This window comes from Chrysochloris asiatica, unplaced genomic scaffold, assembly GCF_000296735.1.
Source record: "Chrysochloris asiatica unplaced genomic scaffold, ChrAsi1.0 scaffold00034, whole genome shotgun sequence".
Lineage (NCBI taxonomy): Eukaryota > Metazoa > Chordata > Mammalia > Afrosoricida > Chrysochloridae > Chrysochloris > Chrysochloris asiatica.
Genome location: NW_006408552.1, coordinates 4,211,661 through 4,232,246, shown reverse-complemented (window position 1 = coordinate 4,232,246; position 20,586 = coordinate 4,211,661). Strand labels below are relative to the sequence as shown.

Below are 20,586 nucleotides of genomic sequence, written 5' to 3'. Positions count from 1 at the left end.
GTAGGTACCAGAGAATACTATTCAAATGAATGGATGTATCTAATAGATATGCCCTTTAATGTATTTTCCAAGGAAGCTGCTCTATTATTCTTTCTAACGAGTCCCTCAAGAGTCTTTAGAAACTAGGACTAATCCAGATCTCAATCACGCTCCTGTTCAGAAGTTAATTTCAACGGGGAGCAAGAATAGACCTTAAACCAAACCTTTGACTTGGGAAGGTCTTGGGTTACTTCCCGCCAACCCCTCCTCCCACCCAAGATCCACCCACGTAGCCCCGGGCGTGGCACAGCGCGGCGCCTTTAAGAAGGGGGCGGAGCACAAGAGGAAAGACAAAGCCCCTGGCCGCGCGCTCCCCCTCCCCCCCTCGGGCGCACCAACGGACACTGGTGCCCGGATGTCGGTGTCGCCGTCAGTGACAGATGGCGCAGTGTATATGTGAGAGGACTTCTCTGGCCTGACCTCCTTGAGTTCTTGGGCTTTCGATCTCCCACTGCACCCTACTTTCAACTCCATCGCTGGAGGCCCGCGCGCCTATCACCGGCGCTTACATAACGTGACCTTTCACCCCTTCATACTGCCCTCCAGTGCGCTGCAACCCAACTACGCGGCAGGGGGAGGGGGTGGGATCCAAGCCCGGAGCGGCAGCTTCTCTGAGCCAATGAGCTGTGAGCGCTGACCAGCTCTCCGCCTATTGGGTCATTCGCCACCGGCGCCACAGGGGAGCAAGTTAGTGTGTACACTGGCCGGGCGGGGGGGAGGAGGGCAATCTCCCGCCATTTTTCAATAATTTCCTCCGGTGCTGCTGAGCAGCAGTCGTGACTGCCGGCCCCGGGGATCCGCAGCCAAGGTGGGCCGGAGGCCGCAGGACGACACCGAGGCGTGCGTGGGAGTTCTGTGCCTGTGCGTTCCGCTCCATGGGGGTCTCGCGGCCGCGCTAGCAGTGAGGGAGCCGGAGTTCGCGCCGCCCTCTCACCCCTCCCCTCCCCCACCTGCCCCCGGGAGCGCGGCGCTAGCCCGGGGCCGCGGGGCCTAGTGTCGCGCTGCGGGCTCGCCGAGGAGCCGCCAAGAAAGCCCGCCACCGCCGCCGCCGCGATGGCGCCGCTCCTGGGCCGCAAGCCGTTCCCGCTGGTGAAGCCGCTGCCGGGAGAGGAGCCGCTCTTCACCATTGCGCACACCCAGGAGGCCTTCCGCACCCGGGAGTATCCTTTGCCGGCCGCCCGCGGGCAGCTGTCAGCGCGCCGGGCCGCGCGGCCTGGCCCCGGAGCCTGCGCCCGCCATCGCCACCAATCCCGGGGGTTGCGGGGTCCAGGCTGTTCGCGCCTCGCTCGGGCGCCTCCCTGCCGACTCGCCCCCTCTGGATCCCTAAATCCCAGCGCGGCGCTGGGGTCCCGGCCTTTTGTAGGAATCTGGTCTTGTGAGCTCTCCGCCAACTTCAATGTGGCCAGCCACGCCGCGCGGCCTCGTGGACGCGGCTGCTCCGGGAGTGCTGGATCGCGGAGGGGGCGACATGCTGTGACCCTCCCCCCAAGGCCCGGAGGCCGGGGAGGCCCGGGTCCAGGGGAAATGTTCCCGACTGGCGGCCGAGAAGGGGGCAAGTTCCCGGGAGGGCAGCGCTGGGGAGGAGCCGGAGCCGCCGTCCCCGGGCACGCGCAGCTTACAGAGTTCACGGATTTGCAGGAGGAGATTGCGAGTTATTGGGATAGAAAAGCCTTGTTTTTCCCTTTAAAGAAAATCGCGAAACCAACGCCGAGCTATTAATGGGGGCTTTTTAGCCACTAGTATATAGAATACTGCTGATGTTTCCGATCTTCGTTCCGCAGCGGTCTTTGAGCTCCAAAGTTGGCCGACTCGTATCGACTTTTGCAGTGGAGGGCGGATGGGGAACGTAAGAAAAAGAAGGTAGATTTTCCGAATCGGGCCTTGAGAGTGCGAGCTGATGTGGTCTCCGATTTCTCTGCCAGTTTCCTCAGGCAGGACTTGATTTCTGGGTCGTGTCCCTGGGCTCGAGCTTTTTTCCTGGATCCTCCATTTCGGGGGAGTTTTTTTCTAGGATAAGCTGCTTTTGGCTTTGGGAGTGCACTTTGTTGGAGGCTTGCACACAAAGGGACATAGCGGAAATCGAACTCAAGGACGACCTGGGGGCTGACCTGGAGCCTGGAGAGGGTGGGTCCCCTACCTATTTGCCAGGTAGGACCAGAGTGTGGCGGTGGGCTTGTTCGTGGTCCCTCCCCACTCCACACACCCAGCAGCAGCGAGGACAGGGCTTTCCGCCTTAGCCCTTGGAGTAAGTCAGGAGAACTCCGCTGTTACACGTTGAGTTCATTTCCCTGGATCACCCAAGCCAGCTCTGGTTGTGGTAGAAAATGCAAATTGCATTGAAAGAGAGCAGGTCATCTGGGGCTTTTCCTGGCCCCTTTTAGGAGTTTTGGAATTCATCCGAAAAGTCGTCAGTAGGTATTACTGTAAAGATTCCCTACTTCTTCATAACATTCCAAAGCCTCAGTGGAATAAAAATATAGTCTGACCCATTCTTTTCCAGCAGCAGCAGCAATTGTTTGTGCCGTTCCTGGGACCACTTACAGTGATGCTAACCTGTAATTTCAGGTCTGGTTCTGGTGGAGGATGAGAAACATCTGAGCAGGGAGAGACAAGTTCTAAATCTGCACTAGGAACCAAGCCACAGAGGGGCACACTTGTTTTCCTGTATCATTTAGTGCAGTCATTGAGATGCCAGGCTGTAGATGATCGTAGTAAATGATAGTGAAAGACTAAAACCCGAAACTTTTCAAGTGGCATGTATTTAATCCAAATTCTAGACTGCTTGTTTACCGGGAGGCTTCCAGAAGTTTGGGAAAATGGAATTAAAAGAGAATGGAATTTTTCCAGGAACTTATTGAAGCCCCCTTGCATTTCCCAAATCAGTGTTTAGTTTATATGTTGCCTCAGTATTCAGAACTCTAAGCGAGAGTAATTGTATTACATGTTGGGGGAAAATTGCTCCTTTGGGAATTATTAGAAGTACTTTGAGGAGGGTTTTTAAACAGTTATACTCTGGTTGGCAAGTTGGCATATTTCTTTATTAGGTTATTAGTGGTTTCATAGAGGAGACTGTGGTTGAGTAATGCTGTATTTGAAGTATTGTTATTTCCAGTTCTCAGCTTATCTTTACAATTACGTTTTTAATGGGAGTCGATATTTTAATTTTCTCCTAATACCTTTTGATTGCGTGCATACGCTATAGTATATTTGTGTGATATTTCATTGACTTTGAGCTGTGGGTTGATCATATTCTTTCTTTTGGTGAAAATACACACAACAAAACACACACCATTCAGCAGTTTGGTTAGGTTCATTGTGTTATGCACTATTCTATGTACCTCTGCCCATATTGTTTCACGGCAGTTAATGTCACCCCCTTAAAATTCTGTGTTACTGTTTTCCGTTTAATCCCTTTCAAACCCAATGCGGTGGAAGCAGTTCTGACTCCCAGCAACCCTATAGAACAGTCGAACTGCCCCATTGGGTTTCCAAGGCTGCAAATCTTTATCAAAGCAGACTGCAGATGACTTCATCTTTCTGCGTCAAAACGGCTGGTGAGTTCGAACTGTTGACTTTTCAGTTAGCAGCCAAATGTCTAACCGCTGTGCCACAGGGCTCCTTTTAATCATGTGTAGGGTGCAGTGTTCAAGATGAACATTCTCTGTTAAATGAGCTGAATAGTTTAGTTTAAAAATGACTTTGTGTGGTAATTTTGTTTCAAGGCTTGAAGTTGTTTCCAGGCAATAGATTTGGGGCTTCCTTCCAGGTGGTTGTGTTGTTAAGGCTTTGTATTGTACCAATTCATTAAACTTTAAACGGTGGTGGTGGTGGTGGTGGTGGTGGTGGTGGTGGTAAGTGCTGTTAAGTCAATTCAGACACATAGTGAAGAGCAGCTGGTGGGTTTGAACTGCCACCTTGTGGTTTGCAGTTCAGTGCTGATTCTACAGTGATCCATGTGAATTATGTAAGCATCTAATGACTGATGTTAGGTATTGATGATGATTGTACTGTAGTGTATTTTAGTTGGAAAATACTAACTCTATCAAAATAAATTATGTGACTTGAGGGCACTTAACAACATATTGAACTGTAATTAAGTCAATATAAATTTTAAGTAGGAATTAAAGTCAAAAGCAGCACGCTCTAGATGAATATTTTTGTTGCAGTTACTTCAACTGTCCTAGCTTCTAAAGCTTTGGAAACACCTGATTCATAACCTTTGTAGTATAATTAGATGAGAATTCTTAGGTGGTGCAGTGATATGGACTATTATTAGTTAATCTGTGATTGTTGCAGGCAAGAATGCTGTTGTTAAGTGTCCCTAGGGTTTCCGAGGCTGTACATTTTTACATGAATGGAAAGCCTCATAGTTCTCTCATGGAGCAGCTAGTGGTCTCGAACCACCGACCTTGTGGTTTGCAATCCAGTGCTTATCGAGCAGAGCCACTGCGCTAATAAATAAGAATGGCTAGAGCATGCTTTAAAGGTCTGGCAGTTGTAGATGGAATTCAGAGTAGGACAGTTTATTGGACAGTTGGAATACTGAGTGTTGGTTCATGTAATTTATTATCCTTAAAGTTATCAAATTATGCCAGATTAGTCTTTAGCCTAATGACAAACTAGTGCATAGAGAGAAAATAGCATAAAAATCAAATTTTGAGTTGATTATATTTGTCATTGTGTCACTCAGCTCTTAGGGTTACAGTTTACGTGTTTTTAACCTCCAGACTTTCTGGCCCACTTTTTTCCAGTCTACCAAGTTCTTTATTAAATAAATAATTCGTACAAGGTTAAAGAGGACAAAGAACTAGCATATTGTAAGAAGGTAACACAACTCATGAGAAAAGTAGATGCATATGAAATTAAGATTGAAAATATTTGCTCAATTATAGCTTATACAACCTTTGGAGAATGTCTTTGACATTTTGCTTGCAATTATATGTCCTGTAGTTGTTGGAACATAGAAACCTCAACTGGCATTTGCTCTCGGTGATTATTGGAGATTGAGTTTTTATTTTGGTAACTTAAATCTGAAGTAGAATTTAGAGGCAACCTGTTAGTGGACTTTTTGCCCCTTTTCATTAGCATCTTATTTTTCTGGCTTTCTCTTAATAATGTCAAAGTAACCAACAGAACAGAGTTATGTAAACATAAAGATTCCAATTATTAAGGGTGGTTATAGGATATTAATCTAGTTTAGCAGACTGGCCTACCAAATATTCTGAGTTACTATCAGAAGGCATTTGTTCTAAGTGAACCTTAGGTTCACTGTGCTGTCCAATAGAAAGAGTGTGTAATTTAAAATTTCCTAATAGCCACATTAAAAAAAGAAAGGAAAGCCATGTGAAATGAATTCTTTTAGAACTCAGTATATCCAAAATATTTCAACATTTCATATACAAATCATTGAGATAATTTGCATTCCTTTTTTTGTACTCTGAAATCCACTGTGTATTTTATATTGAATTGCTTCACATCTCAATTTGAACTTGCCACATTTTAAGTTTTAACTTAAAATTTGAAGTGGTTTAACTATAGAACATGGACATGTCAGTTACAAATTTGTTTGCATTTCTTCTTGAGCCTATTTCTAAGAGTTTTGGAAGGAATGTGTTTTGAAAGTTAGCTTTCTAAAGGAAACTCCTTTTTGTTAGGAGGCTGGACTGCTACCCTTGTAGTCCCGTTTGTGGTGATGACATGGGTGTTCATTCATTGAACGTTTTGCAGTTAGATAATCATACTGAGTGCTGGACACATAGATCAATAAGCTGAAGACCTTTTTTTCAGATAGTGTACAATTTGGTCATCTTTTTCTGTAACAACTTCAGTGAGGCTGTGTTTTTGTTTTTAAAAATGTGATTGGTTAGGGATGTGTTTAAGATAAAAATGTAATGTTATCTGACTTACATTGAGTATTTCATTCTGTTTATCAAGTTTTTAGTATTTTATATGAGGATGATTTTGCATATTTGGACAATTAACATATTTTCATTATTGTTAAGTGCCAATTCAGACCCATACCTACCTTGTATAGGGTTTCCAAGGAGCAGCTGGTGAGTTTGAACCACTGACCTTACCATTCAAACGACTTTGCATTAGCCCACAGCGCCACACCAGGACTCTATATTTGTGTTAGGAGACCACTAAAAGTTATCCAAAGAATGAGGGCATGTTTCACATAGTATTTTAATCTGTTTATACCAACTGTTAGCATGATATATTATGAATACATAGTATAGTCATAGGTAAAACTTCTGAACTTCTAAGCAGATAAATAGGGGAGTGTGGTGACTGTAAGAAAAGCACTGCACAGTGAACTAAAAGGTCAGTGGTTCGAGCCCATCCATTGCTCTGAGAAAGATGTGGCTTTCTGCTCTAACAAATCTTAACAGCTTTGGAAATCCTATTGTTGTAAGTGTTGTTGAGTTGATTTCAACTCTCAGTGACCCTGTATACGGCTTCTGAGTAGTGGCTGGTGAGTTTGAACTGCCCGCCTTGCAGTTCAAACTAACTTTGCAGTCCACTGTTTATCCTACGGTGCCACACCAGGACTCTGCCGGGAATCCTATACAGGGTTGTTGTGATGGCACTTAACAACAACATAGTAAATGTGAGTTACCTTTATTTCTAATTGGGCTTTGCAGATTGAATTGTAGTACTTTGGGTTGGTTCTTATACAGAAATAGCTGATTTTCCTCCACATTTTTAATTGTTCTCTTTTGCATTTATTTTAGCTTTTTTGTGAATAGCATGTGGTATTTCAATTGTGACATTATTTTGAAAATACCTTTCTTTTTCTAATCTCCTTACTGGTTTTCACAGCTAGTATGCAAAATGCATTGACAAATTTTTGACTGTTGTCTTCAGGAAATAGTTTTCAAGGATTTTAAAAAATTCTTTTGGATTGTAATTGATGTTTAGCTTTTACCCTGTAATTGTAGCTCGGATTATTTTTCTCTAAATCTGCTTTAGAAATTATTTATGTTCCCCTTGGTAACTTTTTGTGTGATCTTGTTTCACTGCCTACAGTAAGTTTAATGTGATTTGATCTCATCCTTTGTTTATTTTAAAAAGAGATAAAAATAGTTGTGGTTAACAACTGTATATTTCTCTTTCTAGAGATGTGTTCTTTAATATTTAACAATTCTTTCAGTAAACACTTGAGTATCTACTATGTCAGTTTCTTAATGGTTAGGCTGTAACACTTTTCCTCTCATTACATTTGTCTAATGGGTGAGTGATTGATGAGTAATAATAGTAATATAGTAGGATGTGAGTGCGATTAATATCGAGGGCGTAGTGAGGGGTCCTACTCTATCAGGGATTGTGCTAGTTCCTGGTTTTATAATGCTAAACCAAATAGACATGTTCCCACCTTCACAGAGATTAAAGTCTACTGATGAAAGAATTGCACATAACCCCAAATCTCAGTGTATATTATAACAACTATGATTTATTTTTTGTTCATGTTACATGTGGGCATCTGTGGTGCTGCCCCCCGTGTGTTTTATTTATTTATTTACTCCAAGACTCAGACTTTGGGAGCAAGTCCCTTGTTAGTGGCAGAGAGACAGCTGAAGGAAGCCATATGCCCTTTTTTTTAAAAATATATGTAAGTTTTTATTAAGGAGCTCTGGAAGCGAAGTGGTTACGAATTAGACTGTGAACCACAAGGTCAACAGTTTGAAACTACCAGCTGCTCCGCAAGAGAAAGATGAGGCTTTCTGCTCCTGTAAAGATTTACAGCCTCGGAAACCTTGTACAGGGTCGCTATGAGTTGGATCCAACTCCACAGCACATAACAACAACAACAAGTTTTTATTGTGAGGTTTACAAGGAATAATATCAGTTTTACATTCATCCTATCATATTTTGTTTCATTGCAATGATTACAATCCCCTGCATGGATCATCAAATAACCAAAGGGTATATACCCCACAACCCTGCCCCCCGGCCGTCAATACACATCCCCTCTCCCTCCCTGAGTTCATTGTCCCTAGCCTCTCCATCTGTCCATGTCATGGACTCTGTCTCCATCCCTGGCATCACTGCCTCTCTGGGTAGGGCCCCACTCTTTGCTTTTCTCACTTGATGGTCCTAGGGACCTCTGCTCCTGGGCCGCAAAATCAGTCTCTCCCCTCCTTTTGTCAAAAAACATCTACCTCTATATTTCCTACCCTCAGTCAGTCCTGATGGTAAGTATTCACTGTTGTACCACAAGAGTCTTTTCCCCATTTCCTTTCAATAGCCTGGTCCCAACAGATTGGAAATCATTCAGTGGAGGTTCTACCTTTCCCGCCCTGTCTGGCTTGTAAGCCAGTCACTTCTTGCCTTTATAGGCCCCCCCATTTTGGGTAGCCAGTGTCTCAGTTGCCCATCCCTGTGATCCCTGTGTATCGAGTGGTTGGAAGTGATGCTCGCTTTTTTGAGCTATTACATCCATGTTGTTGTTGTTGTGTGCTGTGGAGTCGGTTCCGACTCATAGCGACCCTGTTACAGGGTTTCTGAGGTTGTAAATGTTTACGGGAGCAGAAACTGTCATCTTTCTCCTGCGGAACAGCTGGTAGTTTCGAACTGCTGACTGTGAGATTAGCAGCCCGATCCATAAGTATAGGTAAAATTCATCAAATTGTAGCAGGTTGCTTTTTTTATTCTTCCCTTTTCTTTCTTCTAGTCGAGTTCTGATCTTCCAGCCATCGAAGCCAGGTCAAGTGGGTACTGTCTGCGAGTTTGGGTGTTCTTGTGCATCTCCCCTCACTTCATATCAGCTGGATGTTTCACTGTCCGCTCTGGTCCTCTGTGGCCACGTCACTGCCTCTGGCCCAGGAGTCCCCGGGTCTTCCCATACTGCTGGGCATCTAGGTCTCCACCTGGGTTCAAGGGGGTCTATTGAATGTGGTCAGACTTAGCTCCCAACTTCATTGCTGTTTCATCCCCCTCTTCCCCTTATCAGTGATCAGTGTGGTCACCAGCCAGACCACCTGCCTGCTCGTGTATTCCCCTTGAGTCTCAGTCTTGGAAGGGAATTTGCTCTGAGGGGTCCTGACCATTTGCCTTGATGGCTCCTGGGTCAACAGCTTACTTTTTCTTGTAGTAATCAATCAGACTGCCATTATTGTTTTGGATTTTTCCTGCCAGTCGGTCTTTCACGATCTGTTTTCTATTATTCTGGCTGCTCCAGGCTGGTCTACTTGTCCTTTCCAGTGGAAATTTCCTACCTCAGTCGGTTGTGGATGGGGTTCTGGATTCCACCTATGGACTTGTGCAATGTGAAGGCTTCACAGGAAGCCTCGTTGACGGGGCAACTTCTAGCCCCCTTTAAGGTATTCCAATCAGTTGTAGGCTGAAGATGGACTTACAAGGTTTCTGTAGTGATGTTTCTGGCTAGTCCTTTCTCCCCCCATCTAGTATCTATTTTACAATGGTAGGCAAAGGAAACCAAGATTCAAAAGACAGCCAAGCATCTTAACATTAGTCCCCTCTTTTACTCCTTCAAATCATGCCTCAATCCCTGTATCCCAGAGCCCTGTTGTTCCAAGGTTGTACATACATCATCATTTACCTCTGTCCCAAATAGCCCTTACGAACCTGCCTATCTGTTCTCCTATCAGCCTTGTTCTTCCATTCCCCTCCCTCTTCTTGTGTATTGGTCTCTCCCGCCTCCCCCAGGCCATATGACCTTTTAATCCTCAGTCTGGATGTGGCACGCGTGGCATGTGCGCACATCTTTTGGTCAGAGAAAGTGTCTTGGGTCAGTGAGGTGGATGGGGATGGGGCATTACAAGCCACTTCACAGTGGTTGGGTGGAGAAACAGCATTCTCTAGTCAACCCTGCAGATGAGTAAATGGCAGAAGGTATTAGTAAGGTGAGAAGGTGTGAGAAGGTGAAGAATTGATGATGAGTTTGAAGTTTCGTGATTTTTTTTTTTTTTTAAACCAGGGAAGACTTTTTAACAGCAATAAAAGTGGGAATCGGGATGGGGTTACTTAGTGATGAAGGTTACAGTAAAGGGCTGTGTCTTGCTGTTCCTCGGAGATAGGCTGAAGGCTTTGAACTTTGCCTTAAATTTACTGAAAAAATTTGAATAGGGGAGAAGCTTAAGGGGGCTTCAAAAAGTTCATAGAAAAAACGGAATGAAAAGACAATGGAAAGTTTCCACAAACTGTTTGAAGCCTCCTTGTAGGTTTGGAAGATCACTGTGGCTTCAGTATTGAGAGTGAATCTCCAGCCTCAGGCCCCGAAGCAAGTCGAATAGTGAGGAGCCATTTGCAGTGAGCTAAGCAATAGTAGATGATGGTGACCTGATGAAAAGTTCTGATGAAAGTCTTTGACTTGGAGGGAAGTACAAAGGATGGAATTCAGAGATAATATAAGGTAGATTTGGTAGGATTTGCTGACCGATTAGGGAAGAAGAGCCTTGTTTTTCAGTTAGATCATTGTAGTGTCATTCCCTGGAAGAGGAACAAGTTTGTTTCTCGTTGTTTTGTTTGACTGGGTTTGTTGACCCTATATAGGGTTTTCAAGGAGCGGCTGGTGAGTTTGAACTACCGACCTTGTGGTCCAGAGCTTTATCCCACAGCACCACACCAGGACTCCTTAACTGGGTTTAAGGGGTAGGAAAGTGAAGATTTCAGTTTGGACAGTCTTACCTTGAGTTGTGCTTCATACCCAGATGGAGATGTCCAGAATACTATTGGAGCTCTCTGGGTCTCTTTCTTGCTCAGAGTGGTGACTAAGCTGGTGGTAGAAGTTATCAGCATAAAGACAGTAATTGAAGTTATGGGAATGGATGAGGACAGCTAAAGAATACCATAAATAGCAGTGATTTTCAAATGAGAGTTGGAAAGATACTTACTAGTAAGGGTGAAAGACTTTGAAGAGACTCGTAGAATCCTGTTGTGGTGCTATTGAATAAGCACTGGACTGCTTACCGCAGTATTGGGGTTCAAAGCCACCAGCTTCTCCTTGAAAACCCTATACAGGGTCACTGTGAGTCAAGTGATTTGATGGCACAAACAGCAACATAGTTTGAAAAACCATATTAAATAAACAAATGTTCTGTATTCAGATATGCTGTGTTTTGAAATAACAACAACAACATTGCCTTTTTTTCCCTAAAATAATGTAAACCACACACAATGAAGCTTAACAGAACTTTGATTGATTCTCAGTTTTGTTGGGGCCACAGGATTGCTTCTCTGTGGGAACATTTGCATGTCAACAACAAACTAAGAAATAACAGTTGTCATTGAATGTGTGTATCAGTGTAGAACTGTGCTCTGAGGAGTTTGCAGTGGCATATGTTTAGGAAGTAAATCACCAGTCCTTTCTTCAAGGTGCTTCTGGGTGCTGTTAGCATCCGAGCATCGTGACCCTCTTGCACCACCCAGCGACCCAGTGCATTTCTTGTTGTTAGGTGCCATCAGAAGGAGCTCTGGTAGCATAGTGGTTATGAGTCAGGCTGCTAACCTCAAGGTCAGCAGTTCAAAACTTACCAGCCATTCCATGGGAAAAAGATGAGGCTTTCTGCTCCTGTAAAGATTTACAGCCTTGGAAACCCTATAGAGGGTCGCTGACTCCAGCACACATCACCATCACCAGCCCCATCAAATTGGTTCCTACTCACAGCAACTGTATGTACAACAGAAGGAAACTGCCCAGTCTGCACCATCTTCACAATTGTTGTTATGCTTGAGCCCTTTGCTGCTGCCAATGGGACAGTCCATCTTGTTGAAGGTCTTACTTTTTTTTCGCTGACCTTCCACTTTACCAAGCATGATGTCCTTCTCCAGGGACATGTACCCCCTGGTAATATGTCCAAAGTGTAAGAGGCAGAGTCTTGCCTTCTTGGCTTTTAAGGAGCACTTCTTAATTGTAGGTAAATAGTATGTTAGAAAGTTATCGAGCTTTTTGACTGTTTAAAGCCACTCACTGACTCTGTCCTGTTGCTTCCTTTCCATTGCCCACAGACCAAATCTAACCTCATCAGTTGGGTCTTCTCACTGGTCATAACCCTTGGAAAATCTAGAATCCCAGTATATTACAAAGTGACTGCTTGGCAAGTGCAGGCCTTGATAGCTAGTTGTGGTATTTGTGTGTTTCTTACATAGCATCAGTTGCTCTGTGTAAAAGTAAGTTAGTTACTTGCCATTTGAGTTTAAAAACATGATTGGTCGTGGATTTCAACTGGACTGGTATAGAACAAATTGTCATGTATCTGACACTAATTTATCTGATACTCTGTTCTCCACATATCCCAGGAAGACTTGTCTGAGCAATGACTGATAAGCGATCTCGTGAATGTAGTATTAGTGGAAACAGCATAAAGACTAGATAAAAAGGATCAAACATATTTTTAGGACTTCATAGAAAATTATTTTTAAAAGTAATTAAAAAAAAATTAATTGTCAAGTTGGTTCTGATTCATAGCAACCTTTTTTAGGGTTTCCGAGGAGTGACTGGTGGGCTTGAACTGCCGAACCTTGTGGTTAGCAGTCAAGTGTTTATCCTACAGTGCCACACCAGAACTCCACTTAAATTCACCATGTTGCATAACCGTTGTCACTTTTCCCAAAAGTTTTTCGTCACCTCCAAAGGAAACTTGGTATTCCTTAAGCAGTAAGTTCCTATTTCTGCCTCCCCTAGCTCATGGTAATCATTTATTGTTCATATGTTGTTCCGGTTCGGATTCACAGGAACCCTGTGTAGGCTTTCTGAGGAATGGCTGGTGGGTTTGAATTACCGATTCAGTCCAGTGTTGATCTTACAATGCTGTATCAGGGCTCCATGTATCATATTAGTGGGGTCAGACAATATTTGTTCTCTTGTGCCTGACTTAGTTTCACTTTATGTAGTGTTTTCAAGGTTCATCCATGTCGTGATATGTATTAGATCTTCATTTCTATTTATTGCTGAATGTTATTCCATGTATTTACCACATCTTGTTTATCCATTCATCTGTTAATGAACACATTGTTGAGTTTTCACTTTTTGACTATTGGTATTATTGTAATGAATAATTACATACATTTATATGTTTGAGACCATGTTTTCAATTCTTGTGGTTATATGCCTAGAAGTAGAATTGCTGGGTAAAATGGTAACTCTAACATTTTCAGGAACCACTGGATTGATTTTCACAGTAGCTGTATCAGTTTACATTCCCCGCACAATACACCAGGGTTCCATTTTCCCACATCCTTACCAATGCTTGTTTTCCATTTTCTGATGATAACCCTTATATAAAGCAGGCGGTTCAGCCTTCCATGTGGGAAGCCCTGTGTTTGATTCCCATTCAGTACATCTCATGTACAGAGACATCGGTCATTGGAGGTTTTCATGTTGCTATCAAGGAGCTCCGGTAGCATAGTGGTTATGAATCGGGCTGTGAACCTTAAGGCTAGCAGTTCGAAACTACCAGCCGCTCTGCAGGAGAACGATGAGATCTTCTGCTCCCGTAAAGATTTACAGCCTCGGAAACCCTGTACAGGGTCGCTGTGGGTTGGAACCGACTTGACTTAACAACAACAATGATGGAGAATGGAGTCCTGGTGTGGCGCTGTGGGCTAATGCATCAGACTGCAAAGTCGTTGGAACTGCAAGGTCAGTGGTTCAAGCTTGGACACCCTATACAGGGTTGCTCTGGGTCAGAATCAACTTAAAGGCACTTAACAATGGTGGGGAACAGGTTTCTGTGCAGTTTTCATGGTAAGACTAGAAAAAAAGGTGTGATGTCTTCCTAATATCAGCCAGTAAAAACCCTATAGATCTCTATGGTGCTATTTGCAGGTGATGGGGGAAGTGGGATGGCACTGTGGCAGACAACAAAGAGGGTGTAACGTGATGTCTGATTGTAACTTGATTTCCTTTGAGCATCTTTTCGTGTGCTTATTGGCAATTTGTATATCTTTTGAGGAATGTCTTGTTCTTAAGTCCTTTACTGATTTTTATTGGTTTGTCTTTTTAATCTACAATTTGGGATATTCATTTTATTGAGCTTAAAGCAGTGAGTATTGCATTACAACTGTATGAACATGACCCTTTTCTTTTTAAGTTTATATTGTGAATTGAGTGATAGTTTACATATGAGAAACATCAGTTTTATACTCATTGTTTCCTTGCAATGATCATTCAGCAGTATTTGCTTCTATTACCTGTATTTTTGAGGGGAGGGTGAGGGGTGGGGAGACGATATACACAAAAACACTCAGGAATATATAATCATTTAAACAATCAAAGGGCACATTCTCTAAGCCTGCCTCCTCCTGGCTGCCAGCACACAGCCTTTCTTTTTTCATGAGTCTGGAGTTCTCAGCTGCTCTTGTCTTTCATGCCGACATCTCTACCTCCATCTCTGGTGTTGCTGTTTCTCTGGAAAGGGCCGCACGTTCTGCTCGTGCTCTTCTACCTTGATGGCCCTGAAATGTAAGATTAACTACTCCCCTCCTTTTTGTTACAAAACTGCTACCTTTACAGTTGGGACAGTCGCAGTTAGTAGTGATAACAGTTATTCGCTATTGAATCGTAAGAATCTTATCCCCATCTCCTTTCACCAGACTCTTCTAGGGGTTTGTCTTTTTGGTTTAGAATTTTAATTTTAAATCCAGAGAAGCAGCAGGTGTATCCCAAGTCCAAAGCCTGTTCATAAGTTGTTCTTCAGTTTACGCATGGCATGGGATATTTCAAACTGTTTGGAATCAGTCATGATTAACTAAGAGTGAGAAAAGTTGTTTCACGCTGCTGTGGAACTGATTCTTGAACTTGCTGACCATCGGAGCGGTGTAACAATCCCATATACTTTAAAATCTTATTCCTATGGTGTGCACTTTATTTTATCTTTATTCTTTCTTACAAATTTTTAATATAGTGTGAGTCCTGAAATAAAGCCTGAGTAAATTGAGGATTTCACATTTGTACTGAAATATTGTTATTTGTAAAGCAAGACAAGCCATACGAATCATACTTTTGTGTAAATATGATTAGTGTGATAAACAGAAATCTAGAATAATAGAATCTTGAGACTTTGAAATAGAAGCCTTTTCTGTGGACTTCTTGTTGACTTTTTTCCTGGTTGACAAGCAGAAAGCATACAGTCACTTTGTTTTGACTTGCTAATCTCGCTGTTTTGACTTGCTAATCTCGCTGTTTTGACTTGCTAATCTCGCTGTTTTGACTTGCTAATTGAATACCTTGATTCCAGTTTTATTGTGCTGTACCTTATAGAAAGAAAGGATATTATATATATATGTTGTATATATGTGTGCTAAGTATTTTATGGGTGTTGGTTGGTTAGTTGTCTCTCTTTGAATATTGTTTTCCTGAGCCACTCCTATCAGAGAATATGAAGCCCGCTTGGAAAGGTACAGTGAACGCATTTGGACGTGTAAGAGTACCGGAAGCAGTCAGCTAACACACAAGGAGGCCTGGGAAGAGGAACAGGAAGTCGCTGAACTGTAAGTAATAGAAGCATTGCCTTCCCCGCACTGTCAGCACTGTTGGGAAAGGGAGCTTTAAAGCAGCAGCTGTATTGAAATTTATGGGGTGCAAATTGGGATACAGTAGTGTAACTTGGTGTTGGATACCTCTGCCTTGTGGCAGTTTGCTAGTAACAAAGTGTGCAGCATATAGTCATACTTGGGACATATTGTCAGGAGGGACCAGTTCCTGGAGAAGGATAGCATGGTAGGTGAAGTGGAAGATCAGCGAAAAAGATGGAGACCTCCAACGAGATGGATTGGCACGGTGACAGTAGCAATGGGTCAAGCTTAATAACGATTTTGAGGATGGCACAGGACTGGGCAGTGTTTTGTTCTGTGGGCATAAGGTCTGTGTGAGTCGGACAGCACCTAACAATAACAACATTGTGTGTACTTATTTTAGAAAGCCCTAGTGGTTACATGGTGGACTGCTAACCTCAAAAGTTTAGCAGTTTGAATCTGTATTAGCTGCTCTTTGGAAGACAGACGAGGCTGGCTGTTCGCTTAAAGATTTAGAGCCTCAGAACTCTGGTATCAGGCAGTTCTCTCCTGCCCTGTAGGATCCGTATCAGTTGGAATCGAATTGAGGGCAGTGGGCTGGATTTGGTTGGTAGTTATTTAGCTGTTAGGCTTTTGAGTGTTCTTGCTCTATACCTTTACACGGCAGAAAATATTGCTACCGAATTTTAAAACTTTTTTTTTTTTTAAAGTTTTTATTGTGAATTTAAGTGAAAGTTTACAGGGCAGATAGATTATCAGTTTTACATTCAACAAGTCATATACTTTGTTTCATTACAATTATTATAATCCCCACCATGTACTATCAGTTAAAGTATTTCTCTCTATTCATTTTAGCACTTTAAAATTAAAAAAAAACAAAACAAAACACTCAGGCCTGTATAATAATTTACACCACCAAAGGGCGCATTCTGTAAGTCTGCCTCCTGGCGTCCAGCTCTCAGTCCTTTTCTTTCCATGAATGTAGAGTCCTCAGCTGCTCCCTCTTTCCATGTTCCCATCTCTGGTGTCACTGCCTCTCTGGATAAGGTCCCACATTCTTGATTGTGCACTTTTCCCTTGATGGTCCTGAGGGTCTCTGTTTCTGAACTGCAAGATTAACTACTCCCCCTTTTTGTCACAAAGTTTTTACCTTTACAATTGTGATAGTCGCAATTAGTCATGATAACTATTACTCACTACTGAATGGTAAGAATCTTATCCCCATCTCTTCACCAGACCCATCTAGACAAGATGAAAACTATTCAGTGGGGACTCTTATCTTCTCCCACACACTCTTAAACTAAACTATCTCTTGAAACCTTATAAGCCAGTCACTTCATGCCTTTTTTGCCCCCTCATTTTAGGTAGTCAGTGTCTAAGTTGCTTGTCTCTATCTACCCTGTTTACAGAGGGGGTTGTATTGATACTTGATGTGAAGACTACTTCCCTCTCTGTTGATATTTTGAGTTACTACCTCCATGAGTATAGGTCAAGTACCCTTGTTTCTGTCATCAAAAGTTTTTTTTTTTTAAATCTTTCTTTAGTCGAGTTCTGATTATCAAGCCATTGAAGCTAGGTCGAATGGGTACTACCTCAAAAGTTGGAGCGTTCTTGTGCATTTCCCCATACTTCATATCAGCTGGATGCTTCACTCTTAGCTCTAGCCCTCCATGGGCTCAAGTGTCCCCAGATCTCACCACACTTTGGACCAACCAGCCCTTCTCTCTCTCATCTCCAGGTCAACGGGAGTCTATGGAACGTGGTTGAACTCTGAACTCAGCCCATTTCTTCATTGTTGCCTTTCCCCCACTCACCGGTAGACCAATGTGGTTGCCAGCAAGTTTACATGCCTGCTTATGTGTTCCATTTGAGTTTCAGTCTTGGAGGGGAGTTTGTCCTGAAGGGACTTGATTGCTTGTCTTGATGGCTTCCTGGCGAACAACTTGCTTATTTTTGTAGTAGCCAATCATACTGCCATTTTTGTTTTGGGTTTTTCCTGCTGATCTTTCTTTGAAGATGTATCTTCTGTTGCTCTAGCTGTTCTAGGCTGGTCTGCTTGTCCTTTCTAGTGGGAGTGTCCCAACTCAGAAGGTTCTGATTGGGGCTCAGGATTCTACCTAAGGTCCTAAATACTGCAAAGGCTCTGCAAGAGGCCTGTTTCACTGGTCATGTAGAACCCCTTTTAGGTATTCCGATCAGTTATAGGCTGAAGACGGGCGGGCTTATAAACTTTCTGTAATCCTGTTTCCCGACATTCCTTTCTATCCCACTCAAGTGTCTTATTTTACCATAGTAGGCAAGGGAAACCAATATTCATATGACAGTCAAGCATCTTAGAAGTATTTCCCCTCTTCAGACTTTGCTTGGATCCCTGTATCACAAAGCCCTGTTGTTCCAGGATTGAGTATGCATCACCGTTTACCTCTGTCCCATTTAGCCCATGCAAATCTGTCTCAGTGTTCCCCTGTCTACCTGGTTCTTCCATTCCCTCCCCCTTCTTGTGTATTGCTCTCCCCAACAACTGAACTACGATGTGTCTGCCCCACCTCCCCATCCTGTGATCTGCCATCACCTCCCTCTACCTCCCCCACCCCCACCGGTAACAAACAAATTTTTTTTTTTTTCCTTTTTAGTATGGGTATCTTTTCTTAAGCTTCTACAATAATGGTCTTATGCAGTATTTGTCCTTTTGTGACTGACTAAATTCACTTAGCATAATACCCTCAAGGTTCATCCCTGTTATGTGGTGGCTTACAGCTTCCTTGTTGTTTTTCAAGGTAGCATAATATTCCATTGTGTGTATGTGCCAAATTTTGTATATCCATTCTTCCATTGATGGGCACTTGGCTGTCTCCATCCTTTTGCTATTGTAAATAGTGCTGCTGTGAATATTGGTGTGCATATATCTACTCATGTTATGGCTTGTATTTCTTGTGGGTATATACCACTTAGAGGAATTGCTGGATCATATGGTATTTCTGTTTCCAACTTTCTGAGGAAGTGCCATACTGTTTTCCAGAGTGGTTGGACCATTTTGCATTCCTATCAGCAATGTAGGAGGGTCCCAGTTGCTCCATATCCTCACCAGCATTTATTGTCCTTTGTATTTTTGATCTTTGCTGTAGTGAGATGGTATCTCATTGTTGTTTTGATTTGCATCTCTCTAATGGAGTCCTGGTGTGCTGTGGGCTAATGCATATGAGACTGCAAAGTTGTTGCAAGGCCAGTAGTTCAAGCTCACCAGCTGCTCCTTGGAAACCCTATACAGGGTGCTGTGGGTCGGAAGCGACTCCACGGCACTTAACAATAACAATGGCTAATGATCGTGAATATTTCAAAATCAGTCCCTTGTCTGACATGTCATTGCAAAAGATTTTTTCCCATTCTGTGAGCTCCCTTTTTACTCTTTTGGTAAAATTCTTTGATGCGCATAAGTTTCTAATTTTTAGAATGTCCCAGTCATCTGTTTTGTCTTCTTTGGTTTGTGTAATTTTTGCATTGCTGGTAGTCTGTGTGCCCAGGATTAGAGCCCTTAAATTTGTCCCTATTTTTTCATTAATGACCTTTGTAATTCTGGGATTCACATTTAGGTCTTTAATCCATGCTGAGTTGGTTTTTGTATATGGCATGAGGTAAAGGTCTTGTTTCAATCTTTTGCATATCGAGTTCTAATTCTGCCAGCATCATCTCTTGGAGAGACTATTGTCTTTTCCCCATGCAATGTACTTTGGCCCTTTGTCAAAGATCAGTTGGCTGTCTGTGGATGGGTTAATTACTGGGATTTCAATTTTGTTCCGTTGATCTATGTACCTTTCATTGTACCAGTACCAGGCTGTTTTGACCACCATAGCCGTGTAGTAAATTTTGAAATCAGGGAGTGAGAGGCCTCCAACTTTGTTGTTCTTCTTAAGCAGTGCTTTGTTTAACCTGGGTCTCTTCCCTTTCCATATAAAGTTTGTGATTGTTTTTTCCATCTCTCTGAAGAATGTCATTGGAATCGATTGGGATTGCGTTATATGTGTCTATTGCTTTGGGTAGTATTGACATTTTCATGATAAGTCTTCCTATCAAGGAGCATGGTATAGTCTTCCAATTTTGTAAGTCTCTTTTTTGATTTATTGTAGTTGTGTTTTGTAGTTTTCTTTGTATAGGTCCTTTGTTTCTCTGGTTACATTTATTCCTAAATATTTCATCCTTTGGGTGGCTATTATAAATGGTATTGCTTTCTTAATTTCCTTCTCATCCTAGTCATTATTAGTGTAGAGGAATCCAACTGATTTTTGTATGTTGATCTTGTATCCTGACACTTTGCTGAACCTTCCAGTGCATTCCAGTAGTTTTTTTTTGCTGAGTCTGGAGTTTTCTATGTATAGGATAATATCATCTGCAAATAGAGATGATATGCCAATTTGGATGCCTTAATTTTCCTGTGTTGCCATTTAGCTCTGGCTAAGACTTCCAAAACAATATTAAATAGGAGTGGTGATAAAGGGAATCCTTGTTTGGTACCTGGTTGCAAGTGGAAGGCTTTCAGTTTCTCTCCATTGAGAGTGATATACAGGCTGTTGGTTTTGTATATATGCTCTTAATTATGTTGAAGAATTTCCCATCAATTCCTACTTTGTTGAGTGTTTTATTCAGGAATGAATGTTGGATTTGTCAAATGCCTTTTTTGCATCAATCGATATGATCATGTTTTTTTTCCTATTTCTTATTCATATGGTAGATGACATTGATTGATTTTTTTTTTTTTTTTTTTAATGTTGAACTATCCTTGCATCCCTGGTATGAATCCTACTTGGTCATGATGGATTATTTTTTGATGTGCTGTTGAATTTTGTTGGCAAGGTTTTTGTTGAGAAATTTTACATCTTTGTTCATGAGGGATACTAGTCTATAATTTTCTTTCTTAGTGATGTCCTTCCCTGGTTTTGATATGAGGGTTATGTTGCTTCATAAAAATGTATTAGGAAGTTTTCCATCTCCTTCTATCTTCTGGAATAATCTGAGTAGAATTGGTTATAGCTCTTCCCTGAAGGTTTGGTAAAACTCACCAGTGAAGCCATCTGG

General features: G+C 42.5%; 1 protein-coding gene across 1 annotated transcript in view; it reads left to right on the top strand.

Moving 5' to 3' along the window:
• Positions 1–744: 744 nt before the first annotated feature.
• Positions 745–20,586, top strand: part of BAZ1B (bromodomain adjacent to zinc finger domain, 1B) — an 87,705-nt gene continuing 67,863 nt past the window's right edge. Inside the window, exons 1-2 of the mRNA XM_006859692.1 lie at positions 745–1,199; positions 15,376–15,492. Coding sequence (XP_006859754.1) covers positions 1,093–1,199; positions 15,376–15,492 — 224 coding nt within the window. The 5' untranslated portion in view covers positions 745–1,092. The remainder of the gene's footprint in view (positions 1,200–15,375; positions 15,493–20,586) is intronic.